At 44.2% G+C, this 22,367-nt stretch overlaps 1 protein-coding gene across 8 annotated transcripts in view; it reads right to left on the bottom strand.

Moving 5' to 3' along the window:
* chd9 (chromodomain helicase DNA binding protein 9) overlaps positions 1–22,367 on the bottom strand; it is a 126,985-nt gene that overhangs the window by 26,703 nt on the left and 77,915 nt on the right. For 7 of the 8 annotated variants that reach the window (XM_029721039.1, XM_029721042.1, XM_029721040.1 and 4 more), the window contains 10 exons: positions 15,739–15,876; positions 15,511–15,632; positions 12,606–12,849; positions 8,661–8,837; positions 8,187–8,330; positions 6,905–7,003; positions 6,621–6,777; positions 3,152–3,362; positions 1,569–1,764; positions 1,057–1,230 (listed from right to left, as the gene is read on the bottom strand). In XM_029721039.1, the coding sequence (XP_029576899.1) occupies positions 1,057–1,230; positions 1,569–1,764; positions 3,152–3,362; positions 6,621–6,777; positions 6,905–7,003; positions 8,187–8,330; positions 8,661–8,837; positions 12,606–12,849; positions 15,511–15,632; positions 15,739–15,876 (1,662 nt within the window). The remainder of the gene's footprint in view (positions 1–1,056; positions 1,231–1,568; positions 1,765–3,151; positions 3,363–6,620; positions 6,778–6,904; positions 7,004–8,186; positions 8,331–8,660; positions 8,838–12,605; positions 12,850–15,510; positions 15,633–15,738; positions 15,877–22,367) is intronic. The other variant, XM_029721041.1, reaches the window with a different exon arrangement.

Below are 22,367 nucleotides of genomic sequence, written 5' to 3'. Positions count from 1 at the left end.
TTCATCTTTGCCTCGATCCTGACTCGTCTCCCAGTCCCTGCCACTGAAAAACATCCCCACAGCTTGATGCTGCCATCCCCATGCTACACCGTAGGGATGGTGCCAGGTTTCCTCCAGATGTGACGCTTGGCATTCAGACCAAAGAGTTCAATCTTGGTTTCATTAGACCAGATAATCTTGTTTCTCATGGTCTGAGAGTCCAAACGTGCTGTCATGTGGCTTTCACTGAGGAGTGGGTTCCGTCTGGCCACTCTACCATAAAGGCTTGATTGGTGGAGTGCTGCAGAGATGGTTGTCCTTCTGGAAGGTTCTCCCATCTCCACAGAGGAACTCTAGAGCTCTGTCAGTGACCATCGGGTTCTTGGTCACCTTCCTGACCAAGGCCTTTATTCCCCGATTGCTCAGTTTGGCCGGGCGGCCAGCTTTAGGGAGAGTTTTGGTGGTTCCAAACTTCTTCCATTTAAGAATGATGGAGGCCACTGTGTTCTTGGGGACCTTCAATGCTGCAGACATGTTTTGGTAACCTTCCTCAGATCTGTGCCTCGACACAATCCTGTCTCGGAGCTCTACGGACAATTCCTTCGACATCATTGCTTGATTTTTGCTCTGATACGCACTGTCAACTGTGGGACCTTATATAGACAGGTGTGTGCTTTTCCAAATCATGTCCAATTAATTGAATTTCCCACAGGTGGACTCCAATTAAGTTGTAGAAACATCTCAACGATGATCAATGGAAACAGGATGCACCTGAGCTCAATTTCGAGTCTCATAGCAAATGGTCTGAATACTTATGTAAATAAGGTATTTCTGTTTTTTATTTGTAATACATTTGCAAAAAACTCTGAAAACCTGTTTTTGCTTTGTCATTATGGGTTATTGTGTGTAGATTGCTGAGAAAAAAATAAATATTTAATCCATTTTAGAATAAGGCTGTAACATAACAAAATGTGGAAAAAGTCAAGGGGTCTGAATACTTTCCGAATGCATAGAGCATCCACCGGACTGATACAGGTGCTGCAGAGTGTGTGTGTATGACGAACACAGCAGACTCACCCCTCCTCCTGGCACGCTGTTCTCCCTGCCACTCATGCTCTGCAGCACAGCCTTGTCCAGGCCCAGTTTGAGGCTGGCCCGGTCAAACATCTCCCGCTCGTAAGAGTTCCTGGTGATCAGACGGTACACCTTCACCGCCTTGTTCTGACCAATCCTATGGCAGCGAGCCTGGGCCTGAGAATAATGAAAAATAACTTGGTTATGACCAGCCTAATATATTTTATATTTGTCCAATAAAAATCACTTCAGGATCAAGATCGTTGCTGCTATAATAATATATGCCATTTAGCAGACGCTTTTATCCAAAGCGACTTAGTCATGCATACATACATTTTACTATCCAAGCTGTGCCAATTAAAAAGTTAAACTATTATAATAGGATATAAAAGACACTTCTCAATTCAAGGACTTCCTGAATTGACTGAATTGAAATAGAAAGTGACCACACCTTTGTTGCTAATTGTATTACAGTGGAGGCTGATGTCACTTTAAATGTCTGTGTGTGTCTTTACCTGCAGGTCATTCTGTGGGTTCCAGTCTGAGTCAAAGATAATACAGGTATCAGCAGCAGTCAAGTTGATGCCCAGACCTCCAGCCCGGGTACACAGCAGGAACACAAAGCGGTCCGAGTCTGGTTTGCTGAAACGGTCTATAGCTGCCTGACGCAGGTTACCTCTCACTCTGCCATCGATACGCTCATACAGGTACCTGAGGAACACAGGACCATGCAGGGTTGGAGGAGGATCTTCTAGTACACATAATTACAAATGTTCTAGCGTCACATCCAAGTATCATGAATGTCAACATTTACATACAGTACGACACAGAGTTTTACAGTAGCTGATACAACACCAACCATCCGACATTAAGAGGCCTCCAATTGCCACACAATATTTCCAGGAATTTGTTTTTGTCACCCACTTTAAAACAACATTCACTAGTTCTCTCCTTCTTTCCTCCATTCCTGTCTCTCTTTTCCCCTCTCTCTCTCTATTCTGCTCTCTCTTCCTCCTTTCATCCTTCCTCCCCCTCTCTCTGGCAGAGAACAAGGAGCCCTGGCCTCACCCCACATCCTACCCCTCATCTTCTTCACTTTACACACCTCACCCCCTCACCTCTACAGTGACCCACTTCCCTCCGCGCGCCCACAGACGCCTCTCTCCCTCTGTCTGATGTGGGAGTGCCCCGAGGGAGTCTGTGACCTGCCGCTGAATCCCGGCTAAGCCTTGCCTAGCCACTGAGCGGAGCGCCTCGCCTTGTGTGTTTACACTGGTTTGGTTCGGGATTTGAGTGCCAGAAAGAAGCAGGGAGGGGAGAAGAGCACAGGGCCAGGCCCGGGATAGTGAGAGAGACAAGAGGAGAGGATAGAGAGAGGGAGAAGAAGAGAGAGGACAGAGATATCAGGAGGGAAAGGGAGGAAGATATAGAGAGACCACACAGACCAGGCCAGTCGCCTGCTTTCCTCAGTTTAGACGGGCTGCTGGATAATATCCTTTTCATTTAGCCTGCAAACAGGAAGCTCATTAAGCCAGGAGATTAAGACCTTGAATGAAAGGGTCTTGGTACATTCTTCTGCTTCTGTTACACAGTCTTTATCACCTCCCTGCTCTGGGTAGCATTATGGAGTGATGAGCACTGAGGGCTTAAAAGGCTCTTTCTCAGACAGTCACTGGAGAGAGAGGCTAATGCATAGAGATTCAGCATTTCTCTTCAACTACATTCAATTTAATAAGGGAAAGTACTGGAGTGATTCAGCTTTTACTGCACTGAAAACTGCTAGCTAGCTAACACCAGATAATAAACCATAAATACGTCACTTTGAAAATGGAGCTGAAAAATGGAAATTACAAAGTCTATTACCCTCTTAAAAGCATGATTCCTGTCTTTTTCCGCATCAGCCTAGCTGAAACTGCAGAGGGCGTTTAAAATTCTACATGCACTGACAAAGTAATAAACATTACATATCTCATCTCAAACTACCTCATCTCACAATATGAAATATCTGAGGAGAGAACCTTGATTTCCAGGCTTCTATTGGAGTGGAGTACTTGGGAGCATAGTAACACAAGACGAGAAGAGAGGCAGGCAGCAGTACCTTCTCTGGATGAGGTAGTCCTCCAGGATATCCAGACAGCGGACCATCTGGGAGAAGATGAGGACCTTGTGTCCCCCGGCCTTCATCTTGGGCAGCAACTTGTCTATGAGGACCAGTTTACCAGCCGACTGCACCATGGCCTGCAGGTGGAAATCAAAGGCAACAGGGCTGTACACCTCCCGGAAGTCCTCCAAGATCTTCTCCTCAGCACCTGGGAGAAATGGACAGACAAATAAAGTCAGTGATGGTATCAGTGTTTCTGCTACAATTGTACAAGCAGGGTGGGGCCCCCGTCTAACGCTGTTGCCACCAGAGTTTGGCTTCTATTGGGAAATGACTGGATGACAATCTGGTACCATGCTACCATTTTCACCTAATCTGTATACAGTTCATATACAGTACCTACTTTAAGACAGACAGGAATAGCAACTCAGTCATGGAACAGATTTTGTACAATATGGTACTGGAAAAAAGAGGGTGGACCTGAGTGAGGTAGCGGTACAAGGAACTCTCTCTCTGGTCACTGGCTAGAAGGATAATGACCAAGCAACTGAATGACCAAGGAGACAACTCACACACACAGCTCACTGCCTTAAACTCACAAAGCAGCATTGATGAAGAAAGATACCAAAGACAATATGAGAATTAGGACTTCTATAATGCTTATCAAGTCTAAAAACCCATTTTTTTATTTGACATACTAAAAACTACCGGATATTAAAAACTGGGTGGTTCGAGCCCTGAATGCTGATTGGCTGACAGCCGTGGTATATCAGACCGTATAACACGGGTATGACAAAACATTTATTTTTACTACTCTAATTACGTTGGTAACCAGTTTATAATAGCAATAAGGCACCTTGGGTTTGTGGTATATGGCCAATATACCATGGCTAAGGTCGTGCCTAAGAACAGACCTTAGCCGTGGTATATTGGCCATATACCACAAACCCCTGAGGTGCCTTATTGCTATTATAAACTGGTTACCAACATTTTTTTATTTATTTAACCTTTATTTAACTAGGTAAGTCAATTAAGAACAAATTCTTACTTACAATAACGGCCTACACTGGTCAAACACGGACGACGCTGGGCCAATTGTGTGCTGCCCTATGGGCTTCCCAATCACGGCCGGTTGTGATACAGCCTGGATCAGAACCAGGGTGTCTGTAGTGATGCCTCTAGTATTGAGATGCAGTGTCTTAGACCGCTGCGCCACTCAGGAGCCCATATACCACACCCCCTCGTGACTTACTGCTTAATTAGAAAGCCTTCATATTTCTGTTTGGCAGTTTATCAACTCTTAAGCTGATCCTTTAGTTGTCCTAGCCCTCATTAAAACTGATACACACACACACACACACACACACACACACACACACACACACACACACACACACACACACACACACACACACACACACACACACACACACACACACACACACACACACACACACAGCTGTCAAACCACAGGCCAAAGGTTCACTAGGCTGGCCTTGTATGAGAGCACTGTGTCAAACCAGATTAACCAGAGCACAAGTATACCAGTGACATAAAGATATTACAGCTATGGTAAGGAGGGCAGGGAGGAGGGAGAGGGAGAGGAAGAGGAATGGACCAACACAGCAGCTTTTGGATGTGGGATGAACGGAGGGATGAGGGAGAGGTGAAGTTAGTCCATTATCTGTTCCAGAGCCTCAACCTCCTGGCCTGCTTTCTCTGTTCTAGGAGTTCTGATACAGCTAGGAGAAAGATGGAGGCGGGAGGAGAGAGGGTGTGTGGGTGAGAGAAACAGACAGCGCCATAGGGAAAGATAGTGAGGAATGAGGATGTCTCTGACTCAGCAGTTTTATTCTGCCCCGGGGCTGATATAGAGCTCTTTACTACCGGTATGGGCAGGAATTACCCAAATCAGCCTTCCCCATACGGCATACACTGTCCTTTCATATAACAAGAGGCTACATACAGCGTTCCACAACCTGGATTGTAGCAAAATCACTGTTAGTACCTTTAATGAGGTAAGTCTGGTTACAGCAGCTTCTCAGCTCCATCATGGTGTTGACCAGGTTGAGTTACAGTCAGGCTTGGGGCAATTCCATGTCAATTCCAGTCAATTAAGGAAGTAAACTGAAATTCCAATTCCAATTGTCTTCAATGCTTTTCAATGGGGAAAATGGGGAATTGGAATTTGGTTTACTTTCTGAATTGACTGGAATTTCAATGGAATTGACCCCAACCCTGGTTACAGTTAGGGTTAGGTAGGGGTCAGGGTTAGGGTCAGGGTCAGGGTTAGGGTTAGGTAGTGGTGTGTTCAGTAGAAAATAAAGGAAAGCAGCACACTCTAAGAGCTCAGATGCAAAAATTTTAATAACCAACGTTTCGACAGCTAAGCTGTCTTCATCAGGGTATCATCACAAACACTGAGAGATGAGTCATTTATATAGTGTCAAGAGACACACAGGTGTTTGTAATCATGGCCAAGTATGGCCTAATATCATTGGTTAACTGAAATATAAAAAAAATGGTATACAAGGAACATACAAAAAGACAAACAAATGGATAACATATGATCATAGCATTTGTAGTCTAAAAAGTATCTAACAAACAACGCCTATTTGCGCCCATACTGGATGGAAATTACAAGTGTAATGGCTGTGCTCAATGCAATGGCACTTACAAATGTAGATCCTTCAAACACCCCCAAACAGGGAAATCTATCCCAATTAAAGGTGTTATTACGTGTTCCACTAAGGCAGTTATTTACTTTATAACTTGTCCCTGTGGTAAAAATTATGTGGGTAAAACAAAGCGTGAATTAAAAGTACGTATCTCAGAGCACCGTAGCACCATTAGGTGCAAAAACCTGACTTACCCAGTTGCGGCCCACTTTTTGGAGGCAGGACATTCGATTTCGTCTCTGCGTTATATTGGCATCGAACATGTCACCCTCCCGAGGAGAGGGGGTGACCTTGATAATTTATTGTTAAAACGAGAGGCTGCCTGGATCTTTAATTTAAAGACACTTGCTCCCTTCGGTCTCAACATAGACTTTGATCTGAAGCCATTCTTGTGATTATTGTGATTTTGCCATTGTAATTGTTTGTTAGATACTTTTTAGACTACAAATGCTATGATCATATGTTATCCATTTGTTTGTCTTTTTGTATGTTCCTTGTATACCATTTTTTTTATATTTCAGTTAACCAATGATATTAGGCCATACTTGGCCATGATTACAAACACCTGTGTGTCTCTTGACACTATATAAATGACTCATCTCTCAGTGTTTGTGATGATACCCTGATGAAGACAGCTTAGCTGTCGAAACGTTGGTTATTAAAATTTTTGCATCTGAGCTCTTAGAGTGTGCGGCTTTCCTTTATTTTCTAGTGTTCTGCTCCGCTAGCCAGCACCTCGCCTTTATAGGTGTGCGTTTCTTTTTTCTAGATAGTGGTGTGTTCAGTACCTTTGATGAGGTAGGGGTGGTTGCAGCACTTCCTCAGCTCCATCATGGTGTTGACCAGGTTGGGGACGTTGGCCTGGCCGACTCCTTTAGACAGGAAGGAGAAGTTCTTCTCTAGGATGGCTCTGTAGTACTTCTTCTGGATGTTGGTCAGCTCCACCTGACCACATTATATAGAAACATTCAATTATATAGGACAATACACAGAAACAACATCAGTCAGCAAAACTAAGACAAAAAAAACACAATCTCAAGCACACACACAACGCAAACACGCACATACACACCTCAATGATGGTTTCCTCCTTAGGAGCCAGCTTCTTCTCCACGTCCTCCTTGAGACGACGCAGCATCATGGGCTTTAGGATGGCCTGCAACTTCTGGACCTGAGAGAGACCGAGATATGCAGGTTCATATATGGACGCATGCATACGCACACATACAGACACAGTTTACAGTAATATGTGAAGCTTTTTGACCTGAGACACAGAGAGATGGATACAGAGAGATGGAAGATACAGGTTAACATGTGGAGAGTCTGGAATGGAAACGCACTCACGCACCCACTCACACACCCACGATTTTAACTAGAGGTGCTGAAGGATTAGCAGGATTAAGAGGGGTTGACCATGGGCCGGTCAGTGGTATGATTGTCAAACCAGTACAATACACTGAGTGTACAAAACATTAGGAACACCTTAGAAATCCTTCTTTAACCTGTCTCCTCTCCTTCATCTACACCTGCTTTCTATGACATAGACTGACCAGGTGAATCCAGGTGAAACCTATGATCCCTTATTAAATCCACTTCAATCAGTGTAGATGAAGGGGAGGAGACAGGTTAAAGAAGGATTTTTAAGCCTTGAGACAATTGAGACATGGAGTGTATGTGTGCCATTCAGAGGGTGAATAGGCAAGTCAAAATATTTAAGTGCCTTTGAACGGGGTGTGGTTGTAGGTGCCAGGAACACCGGTTTGAGTGTGTCACATTTGAGTGTGTCACATTTAACAGACTGATGAAGTCCATGAGGTTAATGATAGGGGTTCTAAATAACTGTAATTACATCAGCATAATGCTACAGGGCCTTTAACATAACTTTCCAAATCACTCACTCACTCACTCACTCACTCACTCACTCACTCACTCACTCACTCACTCACTCACTCACTCACTGACTGACTCACTGACTGACTGACTGACTGACTGACTGACTGACTGACTGACTGTGCTCTATTCTCCTTCAGAGTTCCATCTGTACCTACAGGATCATTATCTACACACACTGACACACTGTTCAAACACCAGGTGGGGTGAGTGGGGAAAAACACACTCATGTCCCCTGATACCATATGAAAACAAATTAGCTTCTGTATTAATAATCACCAGTGATGGTAAAGGACACACTCACACACAGGCAAACAGGCAGAGACTAAACTATAACACACAGTATTTCTCACATACACACTTTGTTGATAGGAACCCAACAACATAATACTCACACACTCACACTGACAGCGACACACTTGATACGAACCCAACAACCACATGATAGAATCACACAGCCTCACCTGCTCCTCAGTCTTGAGGTCTCCAAACTCCAGCATGAAGGTGTTCTCTGAGGGGAAGCTTTGAGGCTCCAGGAAGTGCAGCAGACTGAACAGCTCCTCTACCGTGTTCTGGAGGGGGGTCCCTGTCAGGAGGACTTTGTGTTCCTGGTGAGAGAGGAGAGGGAAGAGAGAGATGTAAGTTAGAAACAATACAAGACACATAGCATAGGAACTCCAACCTACAAGCTGTGCCTCCACTGAACACAACTACCGAGAGAGGGGAGACCTCAATCACAAACAATCTTAAGAGCCAACCAGATTGGTGTACAGTGATGGTTATCATTAGGGCACGTTTCACTGCTTCTCTCCACACACAAACAAGATACTGATTTGAGACACACTAGGCCTAGGATCTCAAACATTCAAGCTGTAATGGCTGCATTTCTACCCTTTGCTCAGTTCTGTACTACAGTATGCTCAGTGACTTGGACATACCAGATTCATGAGCTTGAAGCCCTCTAGCAGCTTGCAGTTCTTGTTCTTGAGGCGATGGGCCTCGTCGATGATGACGCAGCGCCACTCAATGGCGTTGAGCTCAGGACAGCCGCCCAGGATCATCTCAAAGGTGGTGATGAGGGCGTGGAACTTGTAGGCTCCCCGCACCACACGACCCTGGAGGGAAACCAGGAAGAAACGCACAGGGAGTCAATACAACTCTTCCATTCATTCAGCTTTACTCATTCTCAATGGTTGAGCGTATAATGCCTTGTAAAGAAATATCAGTGATTTCAATCATTTGAGAAATATACCATTCTCATACCTAGTGAGACACCATGCGCAGTGTGTGTGATTCCCTGGGTGTTAAGGTGATTCCCTGTGTGTTAAGGTGATTCCCTGTGTGTTCTGTGTGTTAAGGTGATTCCCTGTGTGTTAAGGTGATTCCCTGTGTGTTCTGTGTGTTAAGGTGATTCCCTGTGTGTTAAGGTGATTCCCTGGGTGTTAAGGTGATTCCCTGGGTGTTAAGGTGATTCCCTGTGTGTTCTGGGTGTTAAGGTGATTCCCTGTGTGTTCTGTGTGTTAAGGTGATTCCCTGTGTGTTCTGTGTGTTAAGGTGATTCCCTGTGTGTTAAGGTGATTCCCTGGGTGTTAAGGTGATTCCCTGTGTGTTCTGTGTGTTAAGGTGATTCCCTGTGTGTTAAGGTGAATCCCTGTGTGTTAAGGTGAATCCCTGTGTGTTAAGATGAATCCCTGTGTGTTAAGGTGATTCCCTGTGTGTTAAGGTGAATCCCTGTGTGTTAAGGTGAATCCCTGTGTGTTAAGGTGAATCCCTGTGTGTTAAGGTGATTCCCTGTGTGTTAAGGTGATTCCCTGTGTGTTAAGGGGTGAGCACTGTGTGTTAAGGTGAATCCCTGTGTGTTAAGGTGAATCCCTGTGTGTTAAGGTGATTCCCTGTGTGTTATGGTGAATCTCTGTGTGTTAAGGTGATAACATGATTCCCTGTGTGTTAAGGTGATTCCCTGTGTGTTAAGGTGATTCCCTGTGTGTTAAGGTGATTCCCTGTGTGTTAAGGGGTGAGCACTGTGTGTTAAGGTGAATCCCTGTGTGTTATGGTGAATCTCTGTGTGTTAAGGTGAATCCCTGTGTGTTAAGGTGAATCCCTGTGTGTTAAGATGAATCCCTGTGTGTTAAGGTGATTCCCTGTGTGTTAAGGTGAATCCCTGTGTGTTAAGGTGAATCCCTGTGTGTTAAGGTGAATCCCTGTGTGTTAAGGTGAATCCCTGTGTGTTAAGGTGATTCCCTGTGTGTTAAGGTGATTCCCTGTGTGTTAAGGGGTGAGCACTGTGTGTTAAGGTGAATCCCTGTGTGTTAAGGTGAATCCCTGTGTGTTAAGGTGATTCCCTGTGTGTTATGGTGAATCTCTGTGTGTTAAGGTGATAACATGATTCCCTGTGTGTTAAGGTGATTCCCTGTGTGTTAAGGTGATTCCCTGTGTGTTAAGGTGATTCCCTGTGTGTTAAGGGGTGAGCACTGTGTGTTAAGGTGAATCCCTGTGTGTTATGGTGAATCTCTGTGTGTTAAGGTGATAACATGATTCCCTGTGTGTTAAGGTGATTCCCTGTGTGTTAAGGTGATTCCCTGTGTGTTAAGGGGTGAGCCCTGCTGTTAGATAAAGCCCTGTGGTGCCACAGTGACATCACAGTCTTCCAGTGAGACAGCCTGGTGGCAGCTCCTCTTTCCGCTCCTCCCTCATCTGTTCTTTTCCTCTCCTCCCTGTTACATTTGCATACTAAGCTCTCTTAACCACTGTCTGTCATTCCACATTACTCTGCCAACCACCGCAGAAAAAACCTTTGCCCAGGGCTACCGCCTGACATGTGCCACCCTTCAAACCCTTCTCATGTGCCTTTAAATTGAGTCCTGCTTTCAAGTTTCAAGTTTTAATGTCACATGCACAAGTACAGCGAAAGGCCTTTCTTCCAAGCTCTAACCCCAACAATGCAGTAATCAATAACAATGTAATAGTAAAAATAACAAGATAGAACAAGACACACGAGATATGAAATAAGAAGAACACGATAAAGTAAGTAAGCATACTATATACAAGGTCAGTTCCAGTAGCATATTTACAATGTGCAGGGATACTGGATCATTAGGGGTAGATATGTGTAGGGGGAAGGTGACTAGGCATGCTGGAACATGACAGTCATGCTACTCAATCTCAGTATCTCTCTCATTATGTGGCCTGCAAGCTCTCCTTGGACAAATCTCATTGTGCTACAGGGTTCAATTCTCGGGCCGACTCTCTTCTCTGTATACATCAATGATGTTGCTCTTGCTCGCTGGTGATTCTCTGATCCACCTCTACATAGACGACACCATTCTGTATACTTCTGGCCCCTCTTTGGACACTGTGTTAACTTACCTCCAGACGAGCTTCAATGCCATACAACTCTCCTTCCGTGGCCTACAACTGCTATTCAGTTGCATGCTATTCAATCGATCACTGCCCGCACCTGCTCGCCCGTCCAGCATCACTACTCTGGACGGCTCTGACTTAGAATACGTGGACAACTACAAATACCTGGGTGTCTGGTTAGACTGTAAACTCTCCTTCCAGACTCACATTAAGCATCTCCAATCCAAAATTTATTCTAGAATCGGCTTCCTATATCGCAACAAAGCCTCCTTCACTCATGCTGCCAAACATACCCTCGTAAAACGGACCATCCTACCGATCCTCAACTTTGGTGATGTCATCTATAAAATAGCCTCCAACACTCTACTCAACAAACTGGATGCAGTCCATCACAGTGCCATCTGTTTTGTCACCAAAGCCCCATACACTACCCACCATTGCGACCTGTTGTTGGTTGGCCCTCGCTTCATACTCGTCCCCAAAACCACTGGCTACAGGTTATCTGCAAGTCTCTGCTAGGTAAAGCCCCGCCTTATCTCACCTCACTGGTCACCATAGCAGCACCCACTCGTGGCACGCGCTCCAGCAGGTATATCTCACTGGTCACCCCCAAAGCCAATTCCTCCTTTGGTTGTCTTTCCTTCCAGTTCTCTGCTGCCAATGACTGGAATGAACTGCAAAAATCTCTGAAGCTGGAGACTCATATCTCCCTAACTAGCTTTAAGCACCAGCTGTCAGAGCAGCTCACAGATCACCGCACCTGTACATAGCCCATCTGTAAACAGCCCATCTATCTACCTACCTCATCCCCATACTGTATTTATTTATTTATTTTGCTCCTTTGCACCCCAGTATGTCTACTTTCACATTCATCTTCTGCACATCTACCATTCCCGTGTTTAATTGCTATATTGCAATTACTTTGCCACCATGGCCTATTTATTGCCTTAACACCTCATTTGCACTCACTGTATATAGACTTTTTGTTTTCTTTTGTTCTACTGTATTATTGACTGTATGTATTGTTTACTCCATGTGTAACTCTGTGTTGTTGTATGTGTCGAATTGCTGTGCTTTATCTTGGCCAGGTCGCAGTTGTAAATGAGAACTTGTTCTCAACTTGCCTACCTGGTTAAATAAAGGTGCAATAAATAAAAAATAAAAATTGTCCGACTGAGTATCTCTGATATCATGTCACTATTCCCTGATACAACATAGAACAAATTCTGTTTTTATTACTTTAATGGAACAGAGAGACACCTGAGATTCACTTAATCTTTCACAGCTAATGATAAGTGCATCACATTATCTCCTGTTCTTAGTCCCCATTATGAGATGCTGGCTGCCAGCGGGTTTCAAGGCCCTTTTGCTGTTGTTTTTGACAAACACCACCTCCCCTCATCATTGAACAACTTTTGAAACTTCAAGGACCCATCTGTTGTTGACATTGTTGTTTATCTGTGGGTCCCTAACTGTACATCTCGTACGGCTAGCCTGTGTTGTTTATTTATGTTGTTGTTTACCTGTGTGTCCCTGGAGTACATCTCGTACTGCTGCAGCATCTGCCTGCTGACCATGGAGCCGTGGTAGACAATGACGTTGAGGTGGGTCCACGTTCTGAACTCCCTCTCCCAGTTGGCGATGGTGGAGAGGGGGGCGATGACGAGGAAGGGGCCCCTGATGCCCACGCGCCAGATCTCCTCCAGAAACGTGATGGACTGGATGGTCTTCCCCAGACCCATCTCATCTGCCAGGATACAGTTCCGTCTGTCAGGGAGGAAGAGAGGGAGAGAGAGGGGTGGGGGGCAGGGAGGGAGTAAGAAAGGAGTGAGAGGAAGCGAGGGGGGGTTGGAGGAAGAAAGAGCGAGAGAGAGACATTACAGTCCCAAAAAATGTATAGAGTCATTGTGGTCCTGTCTGACATTGATACTAAGTGATGAGACTGGGCTGAACAGAATCCTTCCTCTAGTAGTCAGGCAGAACATTAATCTGGTTGTCCAGAGGGTGGGGGTGTTACAGTGAATCTTGACAATTGCAAAGAGCAGATACTCCCACTTGCTTTCTATACTTTTTTCCTTAATCTTAAAGGCTCGGTGCGGTCAAAAACAGGATTTTCCGGTGTTTTATAAATATTTCCACAATATGAGGATGGAATAATACTCTGAAATTGTGAAAATTATGATAATGCCCTTTTAGTGTAAGAGCTGATTGAAAATACCGGCTGAAATTTCAGCCTGTTTTGGTGGGATGTTGTTTTGGCCTGCCTGGTGACATCACAGTTGATAGACCAATAAAGAGAGTTCTAAACCTTTCTGTCAATAACAGTTCGTTTTGAGTTTTCCCCTCCCCACTCAGACCCATCCAAGGCAGTCCTAGCAAAATTCTTGCTTGAGAAATTGCTCTTTGCTAAGAAGCTATTTTTGTTTCTTTCTGACCGTTTTAATTGACAACAATCACAATCAAATGTCCTTGATTGTTACCGAGAAATTATTTGATAGAAATAAAAAGTGCTGCATTGGACCTTTAAGAACTTCACAGCACTCTGAAACACAGTCCCAGTAGCAACACTACAGCCTGGCTACAGACAAACAGATGATTTGGGATGTGTTCCACACTCACTCGCTTTCTCCCTTGATCTGTCTCTCCATCTTTCTCTCTCCCTTGATCTGTCTCTCCATCTTTCTCTCTCCCTTGATCTGTCTCTCTATCTTTCTCTCTCCCTTGATCTGTCTCTCCATCTTTCTCTCTCCCTTGATCTGTCTCTCCATCTTTCTCTCTCCCTTGATCTGTCTCTCTATCTTTCTCTCTCCCTTGATCTGTCTCTCCATCTTTCTCTCTCCCTTGATCTGTCTCTCCATATCTCTGTCTCTGTCTCCCTCTGTCGCTTTCCATCTTTCTCTCTCTGTTCTCCTCCTCTTCCCTTTCCCCACCAGCAGCAAGGGAAGAGGAGGATGTTGATAGTAGAACAGTGAACAGCTCTGTGGGCCAATCCACAAGCCTCAGAGGCAGACAGGCTAATAATGTTAACTCAGCCAAATCACTGCATGCTCTAAACACAACACAGGAAAACCATTCGGAATGTAACATCCACACTACCTCTGTGCAGTGACAAAGTCTCTAAACCAAACAAGCTAAACTGAAAGATAAGTGAATGAAAATGTCCTCATGAAAAACATTTGTAAGACTAAGACACAAATCAAAACAGACAACCAAGAAAACCTTCAGTCAATGAAAGCATCCTCTTTTCAAAGATACTGTAAAAAGCAAGACAGACAACCTTTCGATCTTTTCATATAGCCTATGTGGCGTAGTGCAGTGTTTTCCTGTACTGTTGTGCATGTTTATGCTGTTGTGTTCTTCCCTTTAAAAAAATATGAACCACTAGGGTTGGGCAGTATTTTCATACCTCCATACCGTTCCTGTACCATACCAGGGTATATGGTATTACTGGCAGTGCACAAAAGGGGCGCAATTTATTTTCAAACGTAAACTATATATATACATACATACACACATGGTGTCATGTTGATGGTGCCACGCTGAAAGTCACTGAGCTCCTCAGTACGGGCTATTCTACTGCCAATGTGTGCACAATTTTATAAACCTGTCAGCAATGGGTGTGGCTGAAATAGACGAATCCAGTAATTTGAAGGGGTGTCCACATAATTTTGGCCATGTAGTGTGCGTGTGTGTATATATATTATTTATTCTTTTATTTTTTTTATTATTACGCACAAAGAAAATTCAAGCAGAAAGGATCTTGATCCAGGAGGAGATTGATATTCTCTGCTGTAACCAAGAAGCGTGATCTTGCAAGCTAGCCACCAAGCTAGCAAGTTATTAAACCAAATGCAAAGCTGGCGCCATGAGCAGGAGATCATTTATCTTAGATAGTTAACTGATAGTTATAAGCAGTGGCGTAGCACGCACCCCTCTGAGCTTTAGGGCGCCCCAAACCCCACAAAAAAATAAATCAAAACTAAAATCATACCGTTAGTATTTCAAAATACCCCGGTGTATGTTATATACGACATACCGTCCAAACCTATTAACCACATTCTTCACAGGTTTTGCATACTAAACCAAGCTAGAAGTTAGCAGGCTCTGGGCAAGCGTCTCCCTGTCTCAGTACAGACATGCTGTCAGCTCACTGCTTCACTGGCTTCTCTTCTGCACTACTTAACAATCTCACAGTCCAGCCTTGTATCTCTGGCTGGATACAGTATGTTACAACCACAGAGCTGAAACCTAGGATCTGAAGTCTGGAACAACCCTGTGTTTCTGACTGACAGAATCTGTTCAGGGCAGTAGAACACTGTGCGTTGCTGTTTGTTTGCACAAGCATACAGGTACAGTGTGTGTGTGTGTGTGTGTGTGTGTGTGTGTGTGTGTGTGTGTGTGTGTGTAGCCTTGGGGGGCCCTACTGACCTGTTGTACCAGTTGAAGAGGAGCCAGTTGACTCCCTCCAGCTGGTAGTCCCTGAGGACGTTACTGTTCCTGTACTCCCTCGACTGATCCCTCTTCTTCCACAGGCTGGCTGGGGGACGCTCCTGTGGGGTAGAGAATGTTAGAGGATGAGAAGATGAGAAGAGAGATGAGAAAAGAAGAGAAGAGAGAGGAAGAGAAGAGAAAGGAGGTTGAATAAAGGGGGCTTACCGTCCTGCGGGAGTCTGGCCTTGCTGCCTGCAGCAGCTCAAACTCCTCTATTTTACTCTGGTCCACATCCCCCTTCAGTTCCCACGTACTGTCTTCATAGGGCAGAGAGCACCACTTCACCAGGTAGTACACCACCTGCTGGGGGAAGAGGGACGGAGAGAGGGGGAGGAGGGAGGGGGAAAGAGAGAGAGAGAGAGAGAGAGAGATGTGAGTTAACACAAAAAAACATAGAAAGCTTCACCTTTTAGTAGCTACTAGTGTTGTCACTAGCGTCCTGTTTGCCCAGTCCCACGTTTTCTAAACCTCCTGCGCATGAGCTACGCAAAAACCTGTCACTGAAATGCACACTTTTACTCAATACAACACATTGAATTTAACTTCACACTGTTCAGTGTTTAATAGAATACTGCATAGAATGGCCATTTGCTCATATTTGCAAAGGCCTACCTACATACACGCATAATGATCTTTTTTTTTACATTTATTTCACCTTTATTTAACCAGGTAGGCAAGTTGAGAACAAGTTCTCATTTACAACTGCGACCTGGCCAAGATAAAGCACAGCAATTCGACACATACAACAACACAGAGTTACACATGGAGTAAACAATACATACAGTCAATAATACAGTAGAACAAAAGAAAACAAAAAGTCTATATACAGTGAGTGCAAATGAGGTGTTAAGGCAATAAATAGGCCATGGTGGCAAAGTAATTGCAATATAGCAATTAAACACGGGAATGGTAGATGTGCAGAAGATGAATGTGAAAGTAGACATACTGGGGTGCAAAGGAGCAAAATAAATAAATAAATACAGTATGGGGATGAGGTAGGTAGATAGATGGGCTGTTTACAGATGGGCTATGTACAGGTGCGGTGATCTGTGAGCTGCTCTGACAGCTGGTGCTTAAAGCTAGTTAGGGAGATATGAGTCTCCAGCTTCAGAGATTTTTGCAGTTCATTCCAGTCATTGGCAGCAGAGAACTGGAAGGAAAGACAACCAAAGGAGGAATTGGCTTTGGGGGTGACCAGTGAGATATACCTGCTGGAGCGCGTGCCACGAGTGGGTGCTGCTATGGTGACCAGTGAGGTGAGATAAGGCGGGGCTTTACCTAGCAGAGACTTGCAGATAACCTGTAGCCAGTGGGTTTGGGGACGAGTATGAAGCGAGGGCCAACCAACAACAGGTCGCAATGGTGGGTAGTGTATGGGGCTTTGGTGACAAAACAGATGGCACTGTGATGGACTGCATCCAGTTTGTTGAGTAGAGTGTTGGAGGCTATTTTATAGATGACATCACCAAAGTTGAGGATCGGTAGGATGGTCCGTTTTACGAGGGTATGTTTGGCAGCATGAGTGAAGGAGGCTTTGTTGCGATATAGGAAGCCGATTCTAGATTTAATTTTGGATTGGAGATGCTTAATGTGAGTCTGGAAGGAGAGTTTGCAGTCTAACCAGACACCCAGGTATTTGTAGTTGTCCACGTATTCTAAGTCAGAGCCGTCCAGAGTAGTGATGCTGGACGGGCGAGCAGGTGCGGGCAGTGATCGATTGAATAGCATGCAACTGAATAGCAGTTGTAGGCCACAGAAGGAGAGTTGTATGGCATTGAAGCTCATCTGGAGGTAAGTTAACACAGTGTCCAAAGAGGGGCCAGAAGTATACAGAATGGTGTCGTCTATGTAGAGGTGGATCAGAGTATCACCAGCGAGCAAGAGCAACATCATTGATGTATACAGAGAAGAGAGTCGGCCCGAGAATTGAACACTGTGGCACACCCATAGAGACTGCCAGAGGTCCGGACAACAGGCCCTCCGATTTGACCCACTGAACTCTATCAGAGAAGAAGTTGGTAAACCAGGCGAGGCAATCATTTGAGAAACCAAGGCAGTTGAGTCTGCCAATAAGAATGTGGTGATTGACAGAGTCGAAAGCCTTGGCCAGGTCGATGAATACGGCTGCACAGTAATGTCTCTTATCGATGGCGGTTATGATGTCGTTTAGGACCTTGAGCGTGGCTGAGGTGCACCCATGACCAGCTCTGAAACCAGATTGCATAGCGGAAAAGGTATGGTGGGATTCGAAATGATCGGTAATATGTTTGTTAACTTGGCTTTCGAAGACCTTAGAAAGACAGGGTAGGATAGATATAGGTCTGTAGCAGTTTGGGTCTAGAGTGTCACCCCCTTTGAAGAGGGGGATGACCGCGGCAGCTTTCCAATCTTTGGGAATCTCAGACGATACGAAAGAGAGGTTGAACAGGCTAGTAATAGGGGTTGCAACAATTTCGGCAGATCATATTAGAAAGAGAGGGTCCAGATAGTCTAGGCCGGCTGATTTCTTTGGGTCCAGATTATGCAGCTCTTTCAGAACATCAGCTATCTGGATTTGGGTGAAGGAGAAATGGTGGGGGCTTTGGCGGGTTGCTGTGGAGGGTGCCGGGCAGTTGACCGGGGTAGGGGTAGCCAGGTGGAAAGCATGACCAGCCGTAGAGAAATGCTTATTGAAATTCTATATTATAGTGGATTTATCGGTGGTAACAGTGTTTCCTAGCCTCAGAGCAGTGGGCAGCTGGGAGAAGGTGCTCTTACAGTGAGGGAAAAAAGTATTTAATCCCCTGCTGATTTTGTACGTTTGCCCACTGACAAAGAAATGATCAGTCTATAATTTTAATGGTAGGTTTATTTGAACAATGAGAGACAGAATAACAAAAAAAATCCAGAAAAACGCATGTCAAAAATGTTATAAATTGATTTGCATTTTAATTAGGGAAATAAGTATTTGACCCCCTCTCAATCAGAAAGATTTGTGGCTCCCAGGTGTCTTTTATACAGGTGACGAGCTAAGATTAGGAGCACACTCTTAAAGGTAGTGCTCCTAATCTCAGTTTGTTACCTGTATAAAAGACACCTGTCCACAGAAGCAATCAATCAATCAATCAGATTCCAAACTCTCCACCATGGCCATGACCAAAGAGCTCTCCAAGGATGTCAGTGTTAAGATTGTAGACCTACACAAGGCTGGAATGGGCTACAAGACCATCGCCAAGCAGCTTGGTGAGAAGGTGACAAAAGTTGGTGCGATTATTCGCAAATGGCCTCCCTCGGTCTGGGGCTCCATGCAAGATCTCACCTCGTGGAGTTGCAATGATCATGAGAACGGTGAGGAATCAGCCCAGAACTACACGGGAGGATCTTGTCAATGATCTCAATGGTAGTCACCCGGGATTGTGGTTAGCTAGTTGCGAAGATCCAGATGAAAATGTTCAGAGTTTGCGGTAGGAATCCGGGGATATGGGGGGAAAAAAATATAATAATAATAGGTCCGTTATGCTCTGGTTTGAGTCACGTTGTTCAAACTGGCGAGAGCTTTCCGAGCTAAAGGTTAGCTGATGAACGCTAGCAATGGTTTGCTGACTGATAGCTAGCTTCAGTTGAGGGATTCCAGATCCAAAGTAAATAGAAATACTTTAGGAAAAAAAAAAAGATCCACGCCACATTGGGTGAGGCGGGTTGCAGGAGAGTATTTAGAAGTTGAGGTTTAGGAAAAGATTTTTAAAAGATATGCGAAGAAAAAGATGTAAAAAGATATATACAAAGGACAAAGACGTCTGGTCTGACTGCTACGCCATCTTGGATCTGCATGTCATTGTGTCAGTAAGGAGAAAACACTGCATGAAACCTTCTTTACTCTTCAGTTAAAATAGACACACACTCTCCATCCCTTCCTCACATTCAATCTCCCTCCTCGTAAAAACACGCACGCACACACACGCACACGCACACGCACGCACACACACACACACACACACACACACACACACACACACACACACACACACACACACACACACACACACACACACACACACACACACACACACACAATGCTCTCAACTTTTAAAACGCTAGACACCAAACAGAATTTAAGGAGCACCAGAAAGATTTATGAACCGTTCAGGCTAGGGACAAGTAGGGCCGTGGCGGTCACAAAATTTCGTCAGCAAGCAAATAACTGCCGATCTCACGGTAATTGACCGTTAATTAACATAAACACATTTAGCATCTCCTGGCTTCCACACATAGCCTACAAGCCACTGATGCTGACCTTTGGAACATATACATTTGAAAAAGTCTAATAAATACATGTAATATAGCCTACACCTTCACAATAAATCCATTATTTATTTTAGACAGGTTTAAAAAAAACATGACAAGAAGAAAATGCAGTCTATTTCAGAAGAAGAGAATAGCATAGTCTGAGTTGTCCTTATGTTAGGTCCTGATCTGGCTATGCCATATGGCTGTGGGCTACACTAGTTCATTTAGCAGACAAGATTTGCTTAGAATTCCGTATGAAGAATACAATTGAACATAGCTGAATAAAATAGGAAGGATATTTTCTCTATTCTGTGTTGAGCGGTTAACAAAGAAACAGGTACTCCTATATGCTTAATTTAGAGTTATTAATGTAACTTTAGTTGTGATACAAATGTTGGGCTATATGTTTAGATTTTTAATACATTCTAAGGCTGCATGATGCGACTCTAATGATGATTTGAAAAAAGTCACATGAAAGGCATGAGCTCTGCTTTGTTTTTTTGCGCAGGCTGAACACACTTCATCAGTCTCTCACTCAAGCAGTTAATAATGCCTAAAATTTCCCGGCTGCATCCCCTTTGTGTGGCCGTAATGCGGCTAACGACCGTTATGCCCTTGGGCTGAATATAATAATTATAAATCCCTTCTCCCGGCTGCGTGCCGAAGTACCTCTCACTCACATGGCTCTCCGTCACGTGATCTGGTCTTTCTCACAGGCTTCAAGTGAAGACAGACACATCGGGGACGCAACTGCGTGCATCCTTATCCAGTACCAAGGCGCATATTGAAGATATTGGAAGAACTGTCCACATTTACTTTCGTCAGCCAACAAGATAAGTAGGCTTAACGAACAGCAAAAGCACTAGCATATGTCAATCTACTATTCCCCATAGTACAAATTTCGACCTACTCTATTCTGTGCGAGAAATAAATATTCCTAACATAGTCTGGGACAGTTGTGGGATGCGATAGATCCCAAATTAATATAACCACTAGCATCAAAAAACCTGTTTTAAGCAATAAGTCTGACGCAACAGATGAGAATGCTCCATTAGCAGGGAAACACCATTCTCAAAAGTAACCCAAATGCAATTATGAATGTATTTATTTTATTATAAAGGTGCATTTTTATGGTGAAAATGATCTTCCCCAAACTTGATCTCACGTGCTGCGTATGTATGTCATTTAGAAGTGGATGAATGTGCTTAATTTTATGAAGTTACTTGGCCACTTTAATTATGATACAAATGTTATCAAAACATATAGGTCTATGGGCTTGGCTATATGAGGTGTGCGAATATGATTTGAAAAAGTCTCAAAAAAAATAATGCACTGTTTGCCTGAAGCTGGGTATCATTCACAAGTGATGTCATTCACAAGTGACAGGCTAATATTGTCACCCAGCAGACTATTCTTGTCTTTAAATATACTAAATAATATATGTGTGAAATTTGTTATGATTTAGAATGGACCATTATCATGCACCTGTATCGAAACAGGGGCAGCAGGAAACAATACATGTCATCTATGCACTTAAATAGCGAATGGAGGACGCTTTTCCCGTGGTTTATTTTCATGCCAGCCAGGTAGGATATACTCCTGTTGTAAAGAGAAGCAACGTACTTAATATTAGGAAAGTTGAGAAATAAATATAGAAGGCCTAGCCTTTAGAACTGGCCTAGCCTTTAGTGTGGCGGTAATATGGTCACCGTAACAGCCCTAGGGACAAGCCATTTTCTTTGCTGTAAAGTTGTAAGCATGCCTGTCGCGAAGTGCTGCTCCATTTTCCCTCTCTGACACTCAGAGGCTGCATGACAGTGAACTTGCAAAGTCAGATCAAACTGGCCTGTGCTCTTGGTTATAACAGGTGATGAAATTATATAATGTACAAACTTTTCTGCTCGCTCTGCGCGCAGCTCCAATGTAACAAATGTAACAACAGAGGACTCATCAGGGTCGACATCACGAGCGGGGATGGAGGAATAGATGAGCATGAAGAGGGGCCGGAGAGAAGCAGGTCAGTGGGGGCTAGTAGGCGATGAGGCTGGCTGATTACAGCTGCCACGTGATATGTTGATGAAAGGGAAGTGGATATTATTGGACCTGCTCATTCAACAGACGAGAGGCTTAAATTCAACTGGCACCAGCAGGTTCTTTAGATCAAACGGTACTATGGTATTCTAAAATGTTGGTATCATAAAGTTTTGGTACCGTGGTATTGCCGTGGTATTAACGTGGTGTTACTGTGGTGTTACCGTGGTACCGGTAAACCAAGCAACACTAGTAGCTACACCCTCAGCTAAAGTAACAGAGACAACAACCATAATACACATGTATGGAATGACCCCATGCTTTACAATAGTATCTTCTACAAATGAGGAGATGAGACACACTCAAGGACACACATACACACACAATGTACAGACATACACACTCTGTCTCTCTCTCTTTCCAACAAAAGGCAGTCTAATCATCTCTCCGTTGGAGGTAATTTGTTGTGAATGAAAGAGCCCCCCACTCCCCACTCT

The sequence above is a fragment of the Salmo trutta genome, chromosome 29, assembly GCF_901001165.1.
Source record: "Salmo trutta chromosome 29, fSalTru1.1, whole genome shotgun sequence".
Classification (NCBI taxonomy): domain Eukaryota; kingdom Metazoa; phylum Chordata; class Actinopteri; order Salmoniformes; family Salmonidae; genus Salmo; species Salmo trutta.
The sequence above is the reverse complement of the archived record's forward strand: the minus strand, read 5'-3'. Positions and strand labels throughout refer to the sequence as shown.